Below are 19,987 nucleotides of genomic sequence, written 5' to 3'. Positions count from 1 at the left end.
GGACTTATCCATCATGAACACCTGTACTGAAGAGATGATGATATTAGTAATATGAAAAATTATTTGTGAATTGTATTGCCCACACATCTGGATCACCCTACTCCCGCCCATTTCACCTTCGCCTGACAAACTCTCCAAAATGTGCAACATAATTCATAAAGTTTGTGTCAAAGACTTATTCATTGTGGTAGGAAAAGACAAATATCAAATGTTCATTGAGTTGCCTTTGAACATATCATCTAATTGTGAAAATTCAAAATATTTTGCATTTATCTGATCCAATGTTCCCTCGTCTTCATGAGATGACTTTTTATACTGGTGAATTTTCAGACTTGTGTCTTATGTATTTCTGCTGCTAAATTTATAGGCAAGAGGTTGAGACTTGGGGGAAAGCTGAGCTGAGAGTTTCGCCATTGATTTTAGTAGAACCAGAATTTCATCCTTGCACTCTCATATGAAAGACATGGGTTTAAGTCCTACTCACAAGGCTGGATTGAGGCAATCTAGAGCCTGAGGCACCTCATGATATGACATGGAGTGCCACTGTGGTGCCACTCCTGTAGCCCTGCCCCAGCCATGGTTCCATATCCCAGTTTGAGTAGTGGTGGTAGGGACTTCCTCTCCCTTCCTCTTATCATCTCAGGAGTGGCAGCTCCCTTCTCCCCCTTCCCACCCCTCACTCCTTATATACACACATGCTTCCCTTGGAAGAGCAAGGGACCCTCAAAAAGGGAGGAATGGCAGCAGGGCCCTGCCCCAGTACTTATACTGGGGCAGGGCCCTGTTGGGGTATCTGTTTGCTGGCTTACTGCACTCTGCTGACACACAGGCAATCCTTTTCTGGGTGGTGTTGCCGGACATTTCTAGCACAGTATGGTGTAGAAGTAACACCCCATAGAGATGAATGGGACAGTTCGGACTTTTCACACCTATCATTGCAGGTTGTCTGCAGATTAAGGCTAACATCACTGGATCATCTATGCTATGGTCACCTTTTCAACTATTTCTTTGCAATGATAACAGCTGGAGACTTAGTCTTAGTCTACACTAAAAAGTTAGGTTGACCAAGCTACATTGCTCAGGGGTGTGAGAAATGCACAACTCTGACTACCAAAGTTAAGCCAGTCTAACTCCCACTGTAGACAGTGTTAGATTGACAGAAGAAATATTCCATTGACCTAGCTACCATCTCTCAGGGAGGTGGATTATCTATGCTGATGAGAGAAACCCTCGTGTCAGCATAGGTACTGTTTCTACTGAAGCACTACATTGGAACAGCTGCAGCTGTGCTGCAGTAGCATTTCAAGTATAGACAAGCCCTTACTTTACAAAACAAACAAACAAACAAACAAACAAGCTGAAATTGTAACATAATCATAGGCCTCAGGAGCTGGGGTTGCGGGCTCAGACCTTTAGGCCTATGCCTTAATCTGGCAATATTGATCCTAGTTTTTCACTTCTTGTGATGGCTGGGACTATTGTGTGCAGGCCTACTTTAGCTAAATTGATGGTGACTATATCACAAGGCCTTATGTTTGGGCAATCAAAGTAAGGTGGTGGAAACAGTGAAATCTAGGGTTTCAAGTAAAACAGAGAGTAGCTGTGCTCTCCCAACTCCTGGTGGAGGTTTAAAATTCTTATGGCATTTTAATTTTTCAGGTATTTACTGCTCTAGGGGACAGCTAATTTTTCCAGTATAAATCAAGCCATAGGGATATTTCAGTGTGTGTGTGTGTGTATATATATATATATGCCATTTCTTGTGCAATTATTGAAATGCTTAATATGAAACTTCCTGCCCAATGTGAATGGAAAAATGCATCTGTTTTATGTGTTGTTACATTGGGCACAATGCCCGTGCCTAAAATTTCCAGAGAGCAAAAGAGCATTGGAAAGTATCTTACTATAAATGTGTATACTAAATAGTCTTAAAATTCCTACACAGCTTCTATGAAATATTTGATGAATAAATGCTGCAGAATATGAAAAACATATGTAGAAAAAAATAGTGAATATGGTAAATAAATTAGCATATCTGCATGGTATTAACTTTTTCAGGGCCAACCATTTATTTTTGTTATTTGCAATATATTATTTGCAATTATATACAATGAAAGGGCTTAAAAGGGCCCCCTTAATTTTATCTTTTACTACTACTTTGTATTCAAGAGACATCTACAGATATGATGCTAAATGTCATCAGCCAACATTTTCAGAAAGAAAAGCCTAAAGTTAGACTCTGATGTCCATGTTTAGGTACCTACGGATGGGATTTTCAAAAGCACCTAAATGATTTAGGACAGCTTGCATTGAAGTGAATATGGACCAAAGAGCCTAAATTTAGATTCCCAATTTTGGCCATCATTGTTTTCTTTACTAGTCATTATGATTTTCTTTCCAAAATGTCCCCAACTGCATACAGCAGAAGTGATTTCATAAACTCTGTTCATCAGTCTTTAATGAAAGCCTTGATCTTGCAAGTTCTTGCATGGTGCAAGGCTGTTGGTGTCCGGTTACAGCACAAATGCAGGCAGAGACTTGGTGCGAGTGTAATTTAAAATGTGAACACAAACACAATTAAATTTTGATCTCCAGAATGCAGCCAGCTTTTCAGGTCATCCAACTCTAATATTTAAGGGGCACACTTTTGGCAGAAGATAGACTCCATGGCTCATAGTCCAGATCCTGGTTGGACTTCCCTCAGTTCTGCTAGGACTCATGGGAATCTTTGCTCTCAGCCTGTGTCTCCTCATCCATGACTGAGTGAAGAAGAATTTTAAAGCATTGTCGAGTGCAAGCTCCTTCTGGGTGACACTCCATTTTAGAGGCCAGCCATGGAAATGAGCTGTTATGGGAAGAATCTGATAAAATTATGTTTCTATAGAAATGTAATAGAGTTCTATAAAAAATTAATAGAATTCAGTGTTATGGAAGTGAATAGAAATGATTAACTTTTCTAGAGGTTTTTTTTAACCATCCTGTACTCCTGGGGGAATTCTGCACCACTGTGCATGTGCAGAATCATGTCCCCCAGAGATTTCTTTGCCTCCCCACAGAAAAATGACTTTCTGAAAGGGGAGCAAAGAGACGCTGCAAGGGCATTCACACACCACTCTCTAACAGAGAAGGTACATCTTTTCATGCACTCGAAGCAGCTGGTCAAGAGGCAAATCACCACAGGGCTAGGGACACCCCAGCCAGTGGCTCCTAACCTGAGCCAGGGTCAACTGCTAGACCCGGCTGGGCTGGAGGCAGGAGAGGACAGGACTTCCTCTTCCCCTGCAAGGAGTGTCTGGGGCTGCGTCAGACCCACCTCCAGAAACCTCCCCCAGCTGCAGGAAGCTCAGCATCCTCCCCTGCTTCCTGCCCCCATCACTCCTTAACTGTGACGGGAGGGGTCACTGTACCAGGAGCTGCTCCCCCATCCCGTGCATCCGGACCTCCCATTCTCAGACACCCCTGCCAAGCCTCACTGTGTACATCCAGAATTCCCCTAGCCTTCCATACCCAAACCCCACCCCACTGAACCTCAATCCCTGCATCTGGAGCCCCCCACCTTAGGACCCCCATCTCCAGACCCCAATCCCTGTACCCAGACCACCATCCACTGAGCGTCCTTCACTCACCCTGATGCCCCACCCCCTGCATCACCCTGAGCCCCCACATCCAGACACCCAACTAGATGCAACCAGACCCACACCCCAAGAAGCCCCACTCCCCCAGCATCCAGACTCCTCCGCTGAGCCCCAACCACCTTCACTTGGAAGCCACTGCAGAGTCCCATTGCCCCTGCACCCGGACCCCTCCAAAGAGCCTGGGTGCATCCAGATCCCCCCACACATAGACCCCCCACTGCGCTGCCTGCACCCAGATTGTCCCACACAGAATCCTCTCACCCCACACCTGGATCCCCCCACACTGAGCCCCTCCACACTTGGATCCTGCCTGGTTGAGCCTGCCTGCCCCACACCTGGAGCACCTGGCGCAGAGAGCAGAGCCCCAGAGTGTTTCTGGGGCAGACTCAGACCTTGTGCTGCGTCAGGGTAGGGTGTAGCCTCACAGCTGAGTCTGTGTCCCGGGTGTGGGGAGGCTGCAGGGTGATCTCCCACCTTCGTGCAGCCAGTGCCCTGTGCTCCCCACTACTATGCTGGAGCCTCTGCATTTATTTATTGACAAACAAAGCTTGCAGAGTTTTGCAGAATTTTTAAATTTTTGGCGCAGAATGCCCTCAGGAGTAATCCTGTAGAATTCCATAGAGATTATGAAATTTTCAGAGACATTTTATGGGGTGGTTTGAAAATATTTGTGCAAAGTTTTCCATTAAGTTCTGTAGGACTCCTCTACAAGAGAATAAAGGGGGTCATGTGACTCCAAGATTCCCAGATCCAGGCTTGATGGGGGAACCTCCCTTTTTGAGGTAGAAAGGCAGACCATAACTGTAGCAATCTGGGCTGTGTAGAAATGCCCTTCCCTCGATTTCCAGCAGCTTTGGGATTCTTTACATTTTATAGCCTTGCCTATTAGCTCCTGGAACCTATCTGTGTCTTCCAAGGGGCCACAAAGTGAAGGGGCCTAGGATTCATCAGTTCCATTAGGTGGAATAGTCCCTTCATGAAACGCAGGAGGTTCCATAATTACTGAACTCTGGAAATGAAGCTTTTTTTTGTATGGCTTCTGCAGCTGCCTTGCCATGAAGCCAATGTCCACAGCCCTCTACAGCTCGCATAGCTCAGAAAACCCTGCCTGGGTTTGGCTGGATTGGACCATTAGAGCGTAGACATTTGTTGTGGAATCTTCAGAATCACATAAAAGACTGCAATATAACTACTAGAATGGCAATATTATTTTAATAATTACATACTTTGCTAGGACTGCCTGCATGCTTTGAAGATGACTTGTTTACACGGACCAGAGCAGTGATTCCGGTCATTTAATTTGATATATATTCTGTCGCAATAACATTGACTTTCTCAACAACTTCGCTTGGAAACAGAGTGGACATTCATTAGCTTTCTTCTTTCGCAAAGGTGGGGTTTTTTAAAGCTTAGATATATATCGTTTGAGGCCCCGAAGCAGCCATCTACTTGACCATGTTCCTAACTTTTTACGGACTGGGGATGTGGGATCTTCTGCGACAACTTTCAGAGGCATTTGTACACCGAACTCCCAAGGTGCTTTAGAAAAATCTCACCTTAAGAATGTCGAAGTGCTTTAATTTCCTTGCAAAATAGAAATCTAACAGAATATGTTTTATTCAGTATGGACCCAATCCTGCAGCCCCTCCATATCTGAACAGTCCCACTGGAGGATCAGGCCCTGCGTGTCAATTAAAAAAAAATGCTTCCAGATTTGTACCTGCAATTTTTCACCCACAATCAAATGTGGGTGCAATTTTGTAGGTACAAATAATCACGGGTGCTATTTGTCCAGTTTCCATACCTGTGCTTCCTATGTTTGTGGTTGTGTATTTGGGGAAGAGACTGAGGAGAGAAGAATGTACTTGCATGCAAGAAGGATGGGCATTTTTTCTGGGGCTTCCTGGATATCATGAAAAGAGCTGATTTTACCTTTTTCCCTGCTTTTTCTAGATATTGTAAATTGTGACTTGAAGTCCACACTGAGAGTGCTGTACAATTTGTTTACCAAATACCGGAATGTGGAGTGAGGAATTTATTTGGGACAGATGTACGTCTGCTAACAAAGCAACCCATCACAACAAACAATCATATGCTTCACGGTCATTCCTTTGCATTTGTATTTTTTAGAGGAGCTGAATCATTTCTCAGAAGTGTTTTGAATTGATTATTCTGCTACGCTTATTATACCATATGCTTAAAAAATTAGGGCTACATTAAACCAAATGAAATGATGAAGTAAAAAGTCTGAAGGAAGATAAGTAGGTACCTTCTGGGGAATTCCATCTCTGGTTAATATATCTCTAGTCTGTTTTAAAATACTCAGAGCAACAAGCAATAGACTTGATAGCTTTAATTAAACTGGACTTTGGAACCAATTGTAGGAGGTTATCTTCAGCTGTATATTAAATATTAATTTGAAAAAAATCAGTTATTTTTCTAATCTGAGAGAAGACAATATCTTCTATCCATAATAAGATGGATGCATCAGGGGATCCTGCTAACTTACTGAATGTGTATGGAAGGATAACTAGGATGTGATGGTTCACACTGGAACTAAGAAGAAGAGATCTGTAAAAGGCACTAAACCTGGTTAACTATTTTATGCTGTTGTATAAATCAAGGCTTAAATTTTCTGGGTACTAACTGATATGACTACTTATTCCTGCAGACTCATAATGATGTGATGTTCTGATTTAAATGTGCATTGTCGATCAATCGGAACAGCACTCTTTACACCTTGTATGCTTGATTTTGTGCAATGAGAAGACCTTTACTGCAAAGTACAAAATTCAGTACAGTGTCAAAACCTTATAGTACAGACTCTTCATAAGTATAGGATCTATCCTACAAGGACACCCAGGGATAGTAGAAACTGAAGTAAAAGAATTGTTTTTACTTAAAATGAACAGTTTAGAAAAATATAATTGGTATAAAATATGCAGTATGTTGGAAGGGCACAAGGAATTAATAATTAAAGCCTACATTTAAAAAAAAAGTGGGTTCCCAACTAAAGACCTTAAAGAAGCCTGATTTTCAGAAAGTGGGTGCTCAATACTTACTGGAAATCAGACCTCTTTAGGGTGCTTCAAGTTAGGCACCCAAAAATGGAAGCACGCAAGATCACTGTTCACTTTTGAAAAATTAAGCCAAAAGCATAATAAGAGTAGTGAGGCGTGTTTAGCATACACATTTTAATACAAGTGGTAAAGAATGATCAAGAAAAGTAAAGTTTGTAGTGTGTCATACTGTAATATTTGTAAAGCTATTAGATGGGATAGCACTTAAATACTGTAGCCTAAAAAATACGGGATAAACAACTTTTATTTTTACACTGATATTTTGCCTTTACTTTAGAAAGAAATTATATAAATTTAACAGAAAATAAAATAGTGCCTGTTTTTCTCTATAGTCTATTTTATACATTGAGCTGCAGGCCTACTATGTTGCTAGTTTAGATTTATTTACATAAAAGGAGGCAGTGTCTATCTCCTTGGTTAGTTCATGATTGAATTGTTTTGTTGTACAATGTACATCATGCAAAAGTATGATTGTTATTTTCTGGAAACAGTCCTCCACCCTTCACATTCTAATACATTGTTTGGCATTAACTCAGACTTGCTGTGATTGTTACGATACAAGATTATGTGGAAGTTTTAGATGAATAAGAATTATTTTTCCGCTCTAATCATGACATATATGAGCTGTGATGATTTTACATTTTCAGTTGTAAGACACACAGGAGACATGGGGCCTGCTTCTCCTCTCGCACCTCTGTCAGGCCTCAATTGGATAGGCATAGGTGTCCATGCTAGTAGATCACATTGCATGAGTCTAAATCAGGAACAGTGCCATTGAAACCAGTGGTTACCAAGGAGAGTAGTAAATTAATCATTACTTAGAATTTTAAAATCAACATTTAGATGTCTTTCTAAGAGGGATGCTCCGACTCAGCCACACATTATTAGGCTCAATAGTGTTCACTTAAATAGTTGAAAAGAAAAAAAAATTCTTTTAGGGCTGGAATTACTGGGTAAAATTTTTGGCCTGTCTTATGCTGCAGGTCAGACTAGATGGCCATAGTGGTCCCTTCTGGCCTCAAACTCTATGAATTACACCAGTGTAAAATTAGTATAGGTGAAAGGAGAACCATACCTGCGGTCTCTTGAATCAGTTTATCTGAAGAAATGCAATGCTGGTAAGAATTATTCATAACAGATTTATGTTACTCATTATCTGAAGCGCTAAATATTTTATTTTGCAGTTTTTGCTTATTTCTTTTTCAGTGCAGTCATTAGTGTTAAATCAAGCAATGATGTTCTTCCATGGATACTAAGTGATGTTAAATAATAAGCTGATATTAACTTCAGTTGAGGTGCTTATTGAGATTCATTACTCTGAGAGGTAATATTGACTGAGGCAAAGACAACATCGATATTTAATTCAAGGAACAATAAACCAGGATGTTCATTGAACCAAGTATTCAATATCTGTATTGTTACTTACTTTCTGAATGTCCAAAGACTATCTGGATATCCCTACATTTTAGTAATGGTTTTCAAATGCATGGCAGCTTTTCCTTTTCTAAAGGGCTTATGAAGTTAGAGGTTTAGAAAAGAAAAAATATTTTCTTTTTTTAAAAAGGTAAATAACTGTACTTTTTGCTCCCAGTCAGAATGCTCTAATTTGTATATGTCATCTGATTAGTTAATGTCCTTCTAGATCTCAGTATTATTGACCTTTTGAGGAGATAAACAATAGGAACTCATCCTGCGGTGGATTTTTTTGAAAGCCAGTCATGAGCCAGAAGTGTTCTCCTGTACATACCCATAGTTACAGTATGTTTTAATACTTTGCCAGGAAGTTTCAGGTTTCCCTCCTTTGGTTATTTGGCATTTATTTTGTCCATCTACAAGTCTATATGCTAGTAAGTGCTAGAATGCCACAGCTCAGTTCTTTATTTTATTTTTTACAGATTTTATTCAGCTGGAAAGACATGGCACTCTCACACACACTGAACATATTATATGAGCAAAGCATATATTTTTAACTGCCTTTGTTTTCAGGAGAGCGCTTTTTTAGTGAAGACAGCTCTCTGTGCATAGAAGAAAGATTACGGACAGCAAATCTAATTGTTTCTTGCATCTGTGCATTCTTATTATGGGTTGCTCTGCTAATGAAGTAGGGTTGTGAGTTCAATTCTTGAGTGGGCCATTTAGAGATTTGGGGCAAAAATCTGTTTGGGGATTGGTCCTGCTTTGAGCAGGGGGTTGGACTAGATGACCTCCTGAGGTCCCTTCCAGCCCTGATATTCTATGATTCTGTGATTCTATGAATTGGCAAAATTTTTGTGTCAGTAAATTCCATCTAAAACAAATCAATGGTCAGAATTGTGAAATACTTACAGTACAGTAATTGTTGGACACTTAAGACTATAAAATCTCATTGTTTTTCAAAACAAAATTTAAATTTTTATACGAACATCCATTTTATAGCAAGAATTTTTGTAAACTAAAATCTTATATAACTATATGAGAACACAAGTATTATAAACCTAGAACAGTATAATAGTTTACACACACACACACACACACACACATATACACACACATATTACAGGCCAGTGGATTACTGCTTATATTTCAGATTATATAGATTTAAATAGTCTATAAAATGAATATGAAATCTGATCTATAGATATCTAATATTTATTGCTTTTAATATAGAAAATAGAATATTACCGTAGTCAGTTTTCTCTTTATCAAGTAATATTTGGCCTGCACCTTCCTTATGTGAAGCTAATTAGGTCAAATTTTGCTCTCAATTACAGGGCAGTTACTCTTGATTTACAGCAGTGTAACTTAACTTGAATTTGTCCCATTGGCTTAGAGGTGATTTAAGTTTTAGGTCAATTATGGTTTTGTTTATAATTCTTGTAAATGATTAAATATTTCCACATCAATCATAGCAATTTTAAAGGACAGTGTTTTAAGATTACATTGAAATTCAGTGGGCCCAATCCAGCAAAATAATCTCTGGCTTTCTGTGCCACCAAGGTCCACAGGTTTCTAGGACCACAGAAGGTTGAGAGAATATTGATGTGCCATGAGGGATCAAAAAAGAAAGAGAGAAAGAAAAATCTTTACCATGAGTGTTAACAAATGCCAGGAGAGCAGGAAGTGCTCTGCTTCCCAATTCTTAATTCATCTATCTCCCATCACAGCCATGCAGCAGTGCTTTGTGGGTCTTCCCCATCCCCATAATGACCATTGGGTTGTTTGTAGGAGGGAGACCTCTACAATAGGCAGAGTCCTGGTGTATCCTCCCCTCCCCAGTTACTGTTTGTCTGACAATGAGGAAGGGCAAGTGTCTAGACTAAGTATTCTCTACTTCTCAGAAGAGACCTCCAAAATGGAGTTGTCACCCACTGAGGTTCTAAGATCTTAAGGCTATGGCTCCTCCAAATTTTTTTTCCATCTGACTGACATTCAGTCAGCCAGGGAAGAATGAGCCTGTGAAAAGATGTCAGGGCTGAGTGAGTTCGCCTGTTTCTCCAATATCATGTCCATAGAGCTGGGTTGCTATATATTGCAAATGGACTATCCATGAAAAGGGGTGCTCACAGAATGCCTAATCCTCAGCATTCCTTAGTTGCTAGGTACTTCTCTCTCAAAAGAGGGAGCAGCAGCCTGTACATCTTCAGAGCTCAGGAAAGCTCATGGAACGTCTGTGGACCAGCAACTGCTGGATATGGCCATAACATTCTAAGTAAAATCTTATATTTACTCTTTGGAACAAATTCTCTGCTGGTGTCTCCACTGAAGTCATTGGAGTTGTACCAGCAGAGCATTGGTCCCTTCTGTTTTACAGCAGGGTCTCAAGATAGGATCTGGGTATTTTTTATGTTCAGACAAGCTGTATTAATTAAGACAAATGATGCTTGATCAGTGTGACTGACCTTTGCATTGTCCATTGATTTTGCAGGGACATGTTTTTAAATTCATATTTCGGATTCACTTAGCAGATACTACTCCAAGCCGCAAATGTTGTTAAACTGAATGGCTTTAAAATGGGTTTTATTTCATTAGGCAGAAATATGTATGAATATTAGATATAGTACATATTAGCTTTAGACCTTTTTTATTTATTTTTGTTATTCCCTTGATCTCCTCTCATAATGTTGTCATTACTCAAAGCCTCTGAATGTGCTGAACATCCCAGAGCAGAATAGTCCCTTGAATAATACTTGTAGCCTTCTCTACAGCATTACCTAGTGGTCTTTTATCATCTTATCGTGAGAACTATTGTTGCATTTTTCTAAAGTTAATGCAGTCACAGATTAAATGTTTCAAGTAAAGTGAAAATTAGGTTAGAAAACGATTTTTAAAAAATTTGTTCACATGCAAAATAGTCTATTGTAAGTAGATATTGGAGCCAAAATAATAAATATATCAGAATCACAAATGTTCTACTTTCTAAAGCCCTCTGATCATTTAACATTTGTGAGGGCTAAATTCTTTGTATCTGAGTCTAAATCTGTGCTTGTTTGCCCTGAATCTATTAGCTAAAAACAACTTTGTCATATTCTACTTGTCTGCAGTCTAATAGTTTTAATAATTCTATGCTTTCCGGTCTTATTAGTCCCATTTCATTGTTTGGTTATAAAATTCAAGATCACAATAATTAAATGTGCAACACACAAAAAAAGAGTTGCAATTCTTGCTTCATAAAATATATATCTAATTGTGTTGGTTTATATAAATTAACCCACATGCCTTCAACTGCAGAATTAATGGCTTTTATAAACATGTATTTTATGTACTCTGTAATAAGAGAGACACTACATTACCAATATTTCTTGTGCTTTTTCTGAAAGATCTGTTAAGATACACAATAAAAATCACACCTGAAAATCAGAATTGCATGTTACTGTCTGTGCTAAAGATGATTTATGTAACAAAAAGTAGCAAGGTTACGTGGTTGTATATTCCTGGAACTCCAAGCCCTCTGTGTGCATTTTCCCCACTCCCAATTATCTCCTTGTGGGTGTGCTTGGTGTTTATTATTATTATCTGTGAAGGCTGGTGACAGCTGAAAGTGGGTTGATAAAACAGACATGTAAACATATGCTTGAGCCTATTAGCAGCAGCGGGTACAGAAAAGGCTGTACCTGACTCAAAATAGTGCAGGGCCGCCCAGAGGGGGGGTCAAAGGGGGCAATTTGCCCCGGGCCCCGGGCTCCGCAGGGGCCCCCAGGAGAAGAGCGGAGGCTCCTGCCTCCGCCCCTCTCCTGGAGCCTCAGCGCATCAAGCGCCGAGTCTCCGGCCGAGCCCCTGAGCCCCGCCCCGATCCGAGCCGCGTGGTGAGGGGGCGGGGCTGGGAGCTCCAACGGGGCCTGAGCCCCGCCCTGCTCAGAGCGGCGTGGGGAGGGGGCGGGGCTGCGAGCTCCGGGCTGAGCTCCCAGCCCCGCCCCCTCACCACGAGCGGGACGGAGCTCAGGCCCCGCCGGAGACGCGCTCGGGTAAGAGGCTGAGACTGGGGCCAGGGCGGGGGGAAGCGGGACCCGCCGCCGCCGCCGCCACCGAAGCGCAGCCCGGTCTTCGGCGGCGGGGGGCCCCTTCTGTTCCGGGACCCGCCGCCGAAGTGCCCCGAAGGCCCGTGGCGGGGACCCCCTCGCCACCGAATTACCGCCGCGCTTCGGCGGCGAGTCCCGCTTCGGCGGTAATTCGGCGGCGGGGGGCTCCCGCCGCGGGTCTTCGGGGCACTTTGGCGGTGGGTCCCAGAACGGAAGGGCCCCCCGCCGCCGAAGACCCCGGGCCCCCGGAATCCTCTGGGCGGCCCTGAAATAGTGTAGGCAAAGCACACCCTGCCTCTCCTGGTTATTGTTGGCATATTAGACACTTTCACAGTAAAGTATTATATCATAGTCTGTGAAATATTTCAGTTGTGTTATTCAACAGTGTGTCAGCAATGTATGTAAACTATTGGAATTAAACCTTTCAAGTACATAAAGTAACTGTAGTTGGTGAATGCATTGTTGTTGTAGCTGGATTGGTCCCAGGATATTAGTGAGACAAGGTGAGTGAGGTAATATCTTTTATTGGAACAACTTCTGGTGGTGAGACAAGCTTTTGAGATTACACAGAGCTCTTCTTCAGCAGTGTTAAGAAAGCTTTGGGGACCTAATTTTTGTAATGAAACTTTGTTGTGATACTTGTGTATATACACAGTAGTTTTAATGCAGCATTGTTTACCATTTGCATGCTGTTATGTTAAATTGCTTTCTCAATAAAGTAGGTAATTTTAATGCTAACACATCTGTACCACAGTCAAGCAATTAAACTGTATCTGAATTGCATGACTTAGAAGTGTTTGCGAAAGGACTGCAGGATTGTGGCTTTAGCCACAACAAAATCACAAATCTGTATGGCCTTTTCCTAAAGTCTTTGCAATGAAACTGGTGGTGGGAAATTCTTATAAAGTCACTTATTCCATCCACCAGTCAGTGCAGGATTTGTCCCTCCATTCTATTTCCAAACCAAATTTAAAGGAATCCAACAATGGGCTTGTGCTACCTCCCTTATGAGACTATGCCACATTCTAACAGACCTCAGGTTAGAAATGTCGTCCTGATATTCAGTCTATTTTTTACCTGATTCAACTGATTTCACACTGAATACCTGATGTCTTCTTTCTTTGATACTTGCACCATTCAAATTTGGTGAAAATTAATACTACGCTATTTTGTGCTACCGCAATTATTTTTTTAAAATATACTATTTTATTATATTTTGAGACTCAGAAGTTTTCAGCTCTCACTAATAAACACACTAATAAGTTCACTGCTCAGAACTTCTGATGCTTAGAATAACTAACTGCACCAATTATAGTCATTTTGCTGAATTATTAGTCAACTGGATCTGTGCCAGATTTATAAGGGAACATATTCTATTAAATTACATAAGGAAAAAAACCTGCGACTAAGATGTTCATGCAATATTTTTTCTAAAAACAACCCTCGGTTTTTTTCCATCAGATACAAACATAATTCCTCTGGTACAAGAGAACAGCAGATAATTTTGTGTATGGGCTCAATCTTGCAAGGTGCTGAGCATTCTCACCCCAATCCAGAAAAGCATGTAAGCACATGCTTAACTTTAAACACTTGGGTAGTCCCTTTGATTTATTTGCAGGATTGAACCTTGTATAAGTAAAATCCCATGTTACACAGAAATATGTATGTTAGCAAGAGATGTGGTATGTGGATTTTCACCTTATATATAGGATTTAAGGTCCTAATGTGGCCACCACAGCACCATACTTACTGGATACTGGGTTACCTTTAAGACCTGCTTCCTTCAAAGTATCCTCAATAGTTATTTCATAAATTAGCTCACCGGGATACATACTATCTGTATTATTTTTACCCAACCCTGAAGTCATTCCGAGGAAGTGATTTGAAGTCATTAGAAGTTTTGTCTGCATGCTGGCTGAAGAAATAGGGCAAAGGATGCTTTCTGTGTGTGAGGCTCTTTGATCCAGATTCTCAAAGATACATAGGTGCCTAAGTCCTATTTAGGCTCTGGGATTTAGTGATCAAGAGAGCAAATCATCTGCATAGTAACAGAATGTTGGCACACACCTTCAACTTTAATATTAAGTTTTAGGCAGATACGATTCACTCTGTGTGGTTGACTGGTGAGCTGTTTGTTTGGTATGTGCTTATTAATATTTGTTTTATGGTGGTGCCTAGGGGCCCCATTGTGTTAGCCACTCCACAAATATAGAGACAGTCCCTGCCTTGAAGGGCTTATAATCTTAAACAAGATGTGGGAGGAGAAAAGAAGCAAAGTAACTTCCCTAATATCACCCAGCAGGTCAGGGGAAGAGCTGGGAAGAGAATCCAGGTCTCCAGAGGCCTAGTCCAGTGCAATATCCATTGGAGCTCCCTGTGCTGTGGTGGATACATCAGTGCAAAATGGGAAACTAGAGAGAGGAAAATACCAAGGTTCCTGTGAAATTCTAGTCCCCCATGGAAAAGCAGAGGGTTGGCAATGCTGCTGACTTGAGGGAATGTCCCTGGGGTTCTCATTGGTACTCTATGCTGCCCAACATAAGGAGCTGGGGAGACAGTGCATCCAGCCAGCAATGCAGATGTGCACCAAGATGACCAGGTTGCTTTGGGATAGGGAGGAGTGTCAATGCTACCTATAGAAGGTAGAGAAGTTGCCATGCAGCTGGCTCAGAGGGAATCCCCAGCAACATAGGGATCACTGTGGGGTTCTACACTTGTATGGGAAAGAGGCTGGGGTGCATTGTAGCAGATTGGGGGATATCTAATACTGCCACTGCACTGGTGATGATGCCCTGCTGGGTTCTATTCAGATTAGTGCTGGAACTGAACCTACATGCATGAATGTCTAAGAGATCAAAATAATTTAATAATATCTTTTAAAAAAGAGTAAAGCTATTAAGTTATTAACTTCTGGTGTCTCAAGCCTTCTAAACCTCCAGATACTTCTGAACTGGTGTTTTAAATGGCACTTGAGGACAGAGAAAGGACAAAATTAAAGCAGCTGTGGACTCTTAATTACATAATAGCAATCTACTGTGTCAGGAGCAAGTGCTCAGTTCAGACAGTGTCATAATGTCTAGCTTCATTTTTTCCTCCACAATAGCAGCTTTAGTTCATTATCAGGACAAATTAACCCCTTATTTGAATATACATTATTGTAAATCAGAGTCTACCATATTACCATTCTGGTTTTAATTTACTTGGCCTCCACACCAATGCTCTTCACGAGTGAAATACAGTATATCAGGTATAGCCTACAATAAATTTTTATGAGATCACGTTACAAAAACTGATTCTCAGAAAGACCAGGGGTGGGAGGTTGGGGAAGGAGCTTGCCTTCCAGATTGATTGTCCTTACATGTCAGTGAGTTTGAGTTAAACCAGTAGAATTAATTCTCATTTTCTAGGTTTACAAAACAAAAGCAGGGGTGAGATCATTAATATTCATAAAATAAAAAATGCATTTTCTCTGCATAATTTCAGTACATTGGATCAAGTCTTACGGTCTTGACTCAGGAAAAATTCCTGTTGAAACCCATGGGATTTTTGATAGAGTGTGGACTGCAGAATTTGGCTTATTAGAATTTAGTTTTTTCTTGTCTTTATACACAATACAACATCTTGTATTTATAGAGAACAAACAGAGAAAATCTTAAGGTAATCCCCGTCCTCTAAAATATAGTATACCTGTTGCAAAAAATACAAAGGCTATGTCAGGTAGGCAGAACTGTTTTTCACCTAGCATCCCTTGAAAGAACAAATATTATTATTCCAGGTGCTTATTAGCCTGCAAGTTCCTGCAGTGTCCTTTAAAGGAACCTAAACTTTGTTGGCATATGGAAAAAAAGGTCCTTAGGAGTGACATTTCCATAAAGGAGTCAAAAAGCAAAAAACACTGTTTTAGCCAGGTAACAATTATCACACTTCTTATAACAATGTTGCTCTGGAATTTAGGCTGCTTTCATAAATAGCTACATCTTTCTTTTTAAAGATAAGCTGAAAAGATTTAAGAGGACAGGATGTTGCTAAAATAAATCCCTATTGTGGCATTGAACTGGGTGAGAATGCACTCTCCTAAAAAGACAATACTGTACCACTAACATCTGAAACCCAAGCAAACTCATCAAATGTGAAGATGGAAATCTAAAACATAACTGACCATAATTTGTCACAACAGAATTAAGACTAATAGAACTAAAGAACTAATAGAATTAAGGAGGTCATTTCTAACAAAGGACAATTAACTACCTCACAGACCTTAGCACTTTCGGAGCAAACTGCAAAACCCAAGGCCAGAATCCTTTTACTCTATATCTCCTTTATGTCCCTCTAGCAGTGTAAAGGGGACCTAAAATAGGTATACATTATATTTCTACTCCCAGAGCAGGCCTCGCTATAAATGAGAACCAGGCCCACAGATACTTGACTGAGGCATCCCACAGTAACACCATCTGTAAAGAAAAATATTTAGAACAATCCCCAAACCATTTAAAATAAACATAGTCCAGGGAAAAGAGAGAGAAATATCTCTCTGTGTGTATGCTTTATAATTAGTGAAGCGCTCATATACCACAGTGAAGGTGCGCTCATCCACCAGAAAAGAACAAGAAAGTCTTCCACTTTGGCAGGTTTCATGTCTTAATTGTATTATGATGAGAGGCACTGAAGAAGGGGGGTCAAGTTTTAAGGGGGACTTAATCTGGTATAGCCCCAAAGAGCTCAGGAATAAAGCTTGGCAGCATTTTTCAGTTGAATTTTTATTTTCAATGAAAAATGCAGATTTGGTAACACCAAAACATTTCACAAATTCATGTTGGTTTTGCTGAATTATTCATATTTTTTAAAAATCTGAAAAAAATAAAAATGTTGAATTTTGACATTTTCTATAAAAAACATAAACAACCCACTCAAAACCTAAACAAAATGGTTAATTTTGAGTTAACCCAAACACAATTTTTTTCAAAAGTTTTGGCAAATCAAAAAACAAAACTGAACATTTTGCTTGACCCGAAACAATTTTTATTTTTACTTTTTGGGTCACCAAAAATCATTTTGTGTGGAACAAAACTTTTTTTCTTGACCTGAAACAATTTTATTTATATTTATTCATTAATTTTAATTTTTACTTTTCAATTTGCCAAAATATTTGAAAAAAAATATTTTTGGATCAGCCAAAAATGGTTTTTTTGGGGGGGGAATAGCCAGTGAACCGAAAAATCAGTTATTCACACAGCTCGACTAAGGAATGCAAGCTGAGTGCAGGCTGTTAGCTCTCAAAATCTAGAGCCCCTACACAGGGGCGGCTCCAGACCCCAGCACGCCAAGTGAGTGCTTGGGGCGGCATGCCACGGGGGGCGCTCTGCCGGTCGCCGGGAGGGCGGCAAGCAGCTCCGGTGGACCTTCCGCAGGCATCCCTGCGGAGGGTCCGCTGGAGCTGCGGGACCACCAGACCCTCCGCAGACACGCCTGTGGGAGGTCCACCGGAGCCGCGGGACCAGCGACCGGCAGAGCGCCCCCCGCGGCATGCCGCCCTGCTTGGGGCGGCGAAATGTCTAGAGTCGCCCCTGCCCCTACATGTAACACTGGCCACGCAGAATAGTTAATCAAGATCTCTTTCCTAGAACTCTGCCTGACTACTTCTAATAAAACATTAACTATCCTCCCCACTGCCTAATTAATGACATTACAGATCTTTCATCAAAACAAAAAAATTAGAGGTGCATATCAGAATTTAGCATCATTCCTTTGGAGAGTTTCCAAGCACTTCTCTTCAGAGACTTTGTGTCTCAGAGCCAGGATCTCTCTAGTCCTCCAGTGTATATGTGAAAGCCTCACTGTCGGTCAGCATTGACTACAATTAGAGTTTCACAGTCACCACCAAACGTAGCAGGGTCATTCGTCCAGAGGCAAGACCCAGATATCTGTGCAGTGGGGCCCATGTGTGCAGTGGTCTCTCAAACACTTGCACTGATTTTGAGGTATGTGTACTTTGATTATGTTAATGTTGATTTCTGAAGTTCCTTGCGCTGCTAACTAGACCCTGCATTTCATTCTCTATTAATTGCAGTGGATTCCCCCCTCCCCCCCCGAGCTGTTTAAGGCTTGCTTGTCTAAGTTGCCTAGAAATCATGCTGATATTTTATTTTATATTTTAAAGAATGGCCAACCTATGAATTGGGCCTGAGGGAAGTGGTTCCCTATGTAATGTATAGTTTGCAGAGCACTATGTGAAGGGCACTATGTAAATAGAAGATGATGATGTATGGGTTTGTCTGAGACAGCTCTGCCTCCTTATGGGCCACAGGCAAACCTCTCATCCAGCCCTGCAGCTGTTTTTCTGGTAGCGTGCACTTAATAGCAAGGGTGCTTTCTGATTCCGTCCTCTCCTCGCTGGTCATAGCGGTCCCATGTGCTTACACTTTAAGGCAGGAGCTAGGATTAGGGAGACCACAAAGAGGGTTCATGCCCCCAGGTAAAGCACAGTTCCTTGCTTGAGGTGGGCCTGGCAGGGTTGGAGTGGACTCAGGGGATCTATCACTCTTCAGATCCTTTTAGGAGTCTGCCTCCTAGAGAAGACATATTAAGGGGCAATTTCATGCCGAACTGGTCTCTAGCCTGCCCCCCCACCCCCCGCTGCTCCTTGCACTTGGATCCCACTAGGATTCATAGATTTGTAAAGTCTGAAAGGACCACTGTGACCATCTAGTCTGACCTCCTGCCTAACCCAGACCAAAGAACCTCACCCAGTAATTTCCACATCAAGCCCCTAACTCCTGCCCCCCTCCCACACACACAGGCAGCCTTGTTCGTTTTCTCAGTACCCAGCTTCTTGTCCTGGCTGCTGGTACGAGGATTTAAAGCACAACCAACAATGAAAACTGCGAAACACCTAGGGCCAAATCCTTCTATCCTTATTTAGGCAAAATTTTCCATAAAGTGAATTCCCCTGAGTGAGAAGTACAAGATTTGTCCCAGGGAATAGAGACATCCCTGTTATTTCAAACACAGCTTATCTTTTATTAATCTTTTGCCACATTGCTATCAAATGACACTTACCTTTCTCTGTTAGTCCAGTATTACTCAGTATTTTCTAATTAACATGACATTGAATTAGATTGTCCTAGGATTCAGTAACATGCCTGCACTAGCATACCCAGTACATGGTATCCTGTTACCTTCAATATAGCTTCGCTATTGATGGAATATGCAGGATGTACTGCATACCGTCATTCCTTTCAGGGAGTATTCTGACACTCGGCCTTGATCTTGGCTTTCACTCTGGCAGAGTCCTGTTGTATGTTTATTTATAACTTCTTGCTTTGGGGATAGTAGTGGCTGCCTGAGACACTTTCTTGTTATGCCATAATTCTCAGGGAGAGGCTCTGTGAATTACAGTAAAGAGGGCTTTGCCCATTTGGAAATAAAAAGTCTGTAAATTAATCAGAATGCAATTTTAGCAAACCACCAATTTAACCAGCCAGTCCAATTATGGTGTGGGTTGCAGCAGGTCTGTGTGTTCGGGACTCCCTTGAGTTGTTTTCAGTTATGAAGTAAAAAATAAGAAATTAGGTCAGTTATACTCCAATGACTCCTCCTAATCACACAGATTGCAAGTGCATATAGCAGTATAGCTTTACCTAAATTAATATTTCCTATTTTACCGCTGTGACTACCATTTACCATCCTTTCCAAGCTACATGCAGAACACTGATTTCAAATGACACAATATTTAATGTGTCATTGTTGGCTCGGGGATGGTTTTAACCCCTACAGAGAG

The 19,987-nt window shown here is 41.2% G+C and overlaps 1 protein-coding gene across 3 annotated transcripts in view; it reads left to right on the top strand.

Annotated features, from left to right (window-relative positions):
* PARVA (parvin alpha) overlaps positions 1–11,551 on the top strand; it is a 103,482-nt gene extending 91,931 nt beyond the window's left edge. For all 3 annotated transcript variants that reach the window (XM_045013480.1, XM_045013478.1, XM_045013479.1), the window contains exon 13: positions 5,589–11,551. In XM_045013480.1, coding sequence (XP_044869415.1) covers positions 5,589–5,665 — 77 coding nt within the window. In that variant the 3' untranslated portion in view covers positions 5,666–11,551. The remainder of the gene's footprint in view (positions 1–5,588) is intronic.
* Positions 11,552–19,987: the final 8,436 nt, after the last annotated feature.

Source organism: Mauremys mutica, chromosome 4, assembly GCF_020497125.1.
Source record: "Mauremys mutica isolate MM-2020 ecotype Southern chromosome 4, ASM2049712v1, whole genome shotgun sequence".
Taxonomy (NCBI): domain Eukaryota; kingdom Metazoa; phylum Chordata; order Testudines; family Geoemydidae; genus Mauremys; species Mauremys mutica.
The sequence above is the reverse complement of the archived record's forward strand: the minus strand, read 5'-3'. Positions and strand labels throughout refer to the sequence as shown.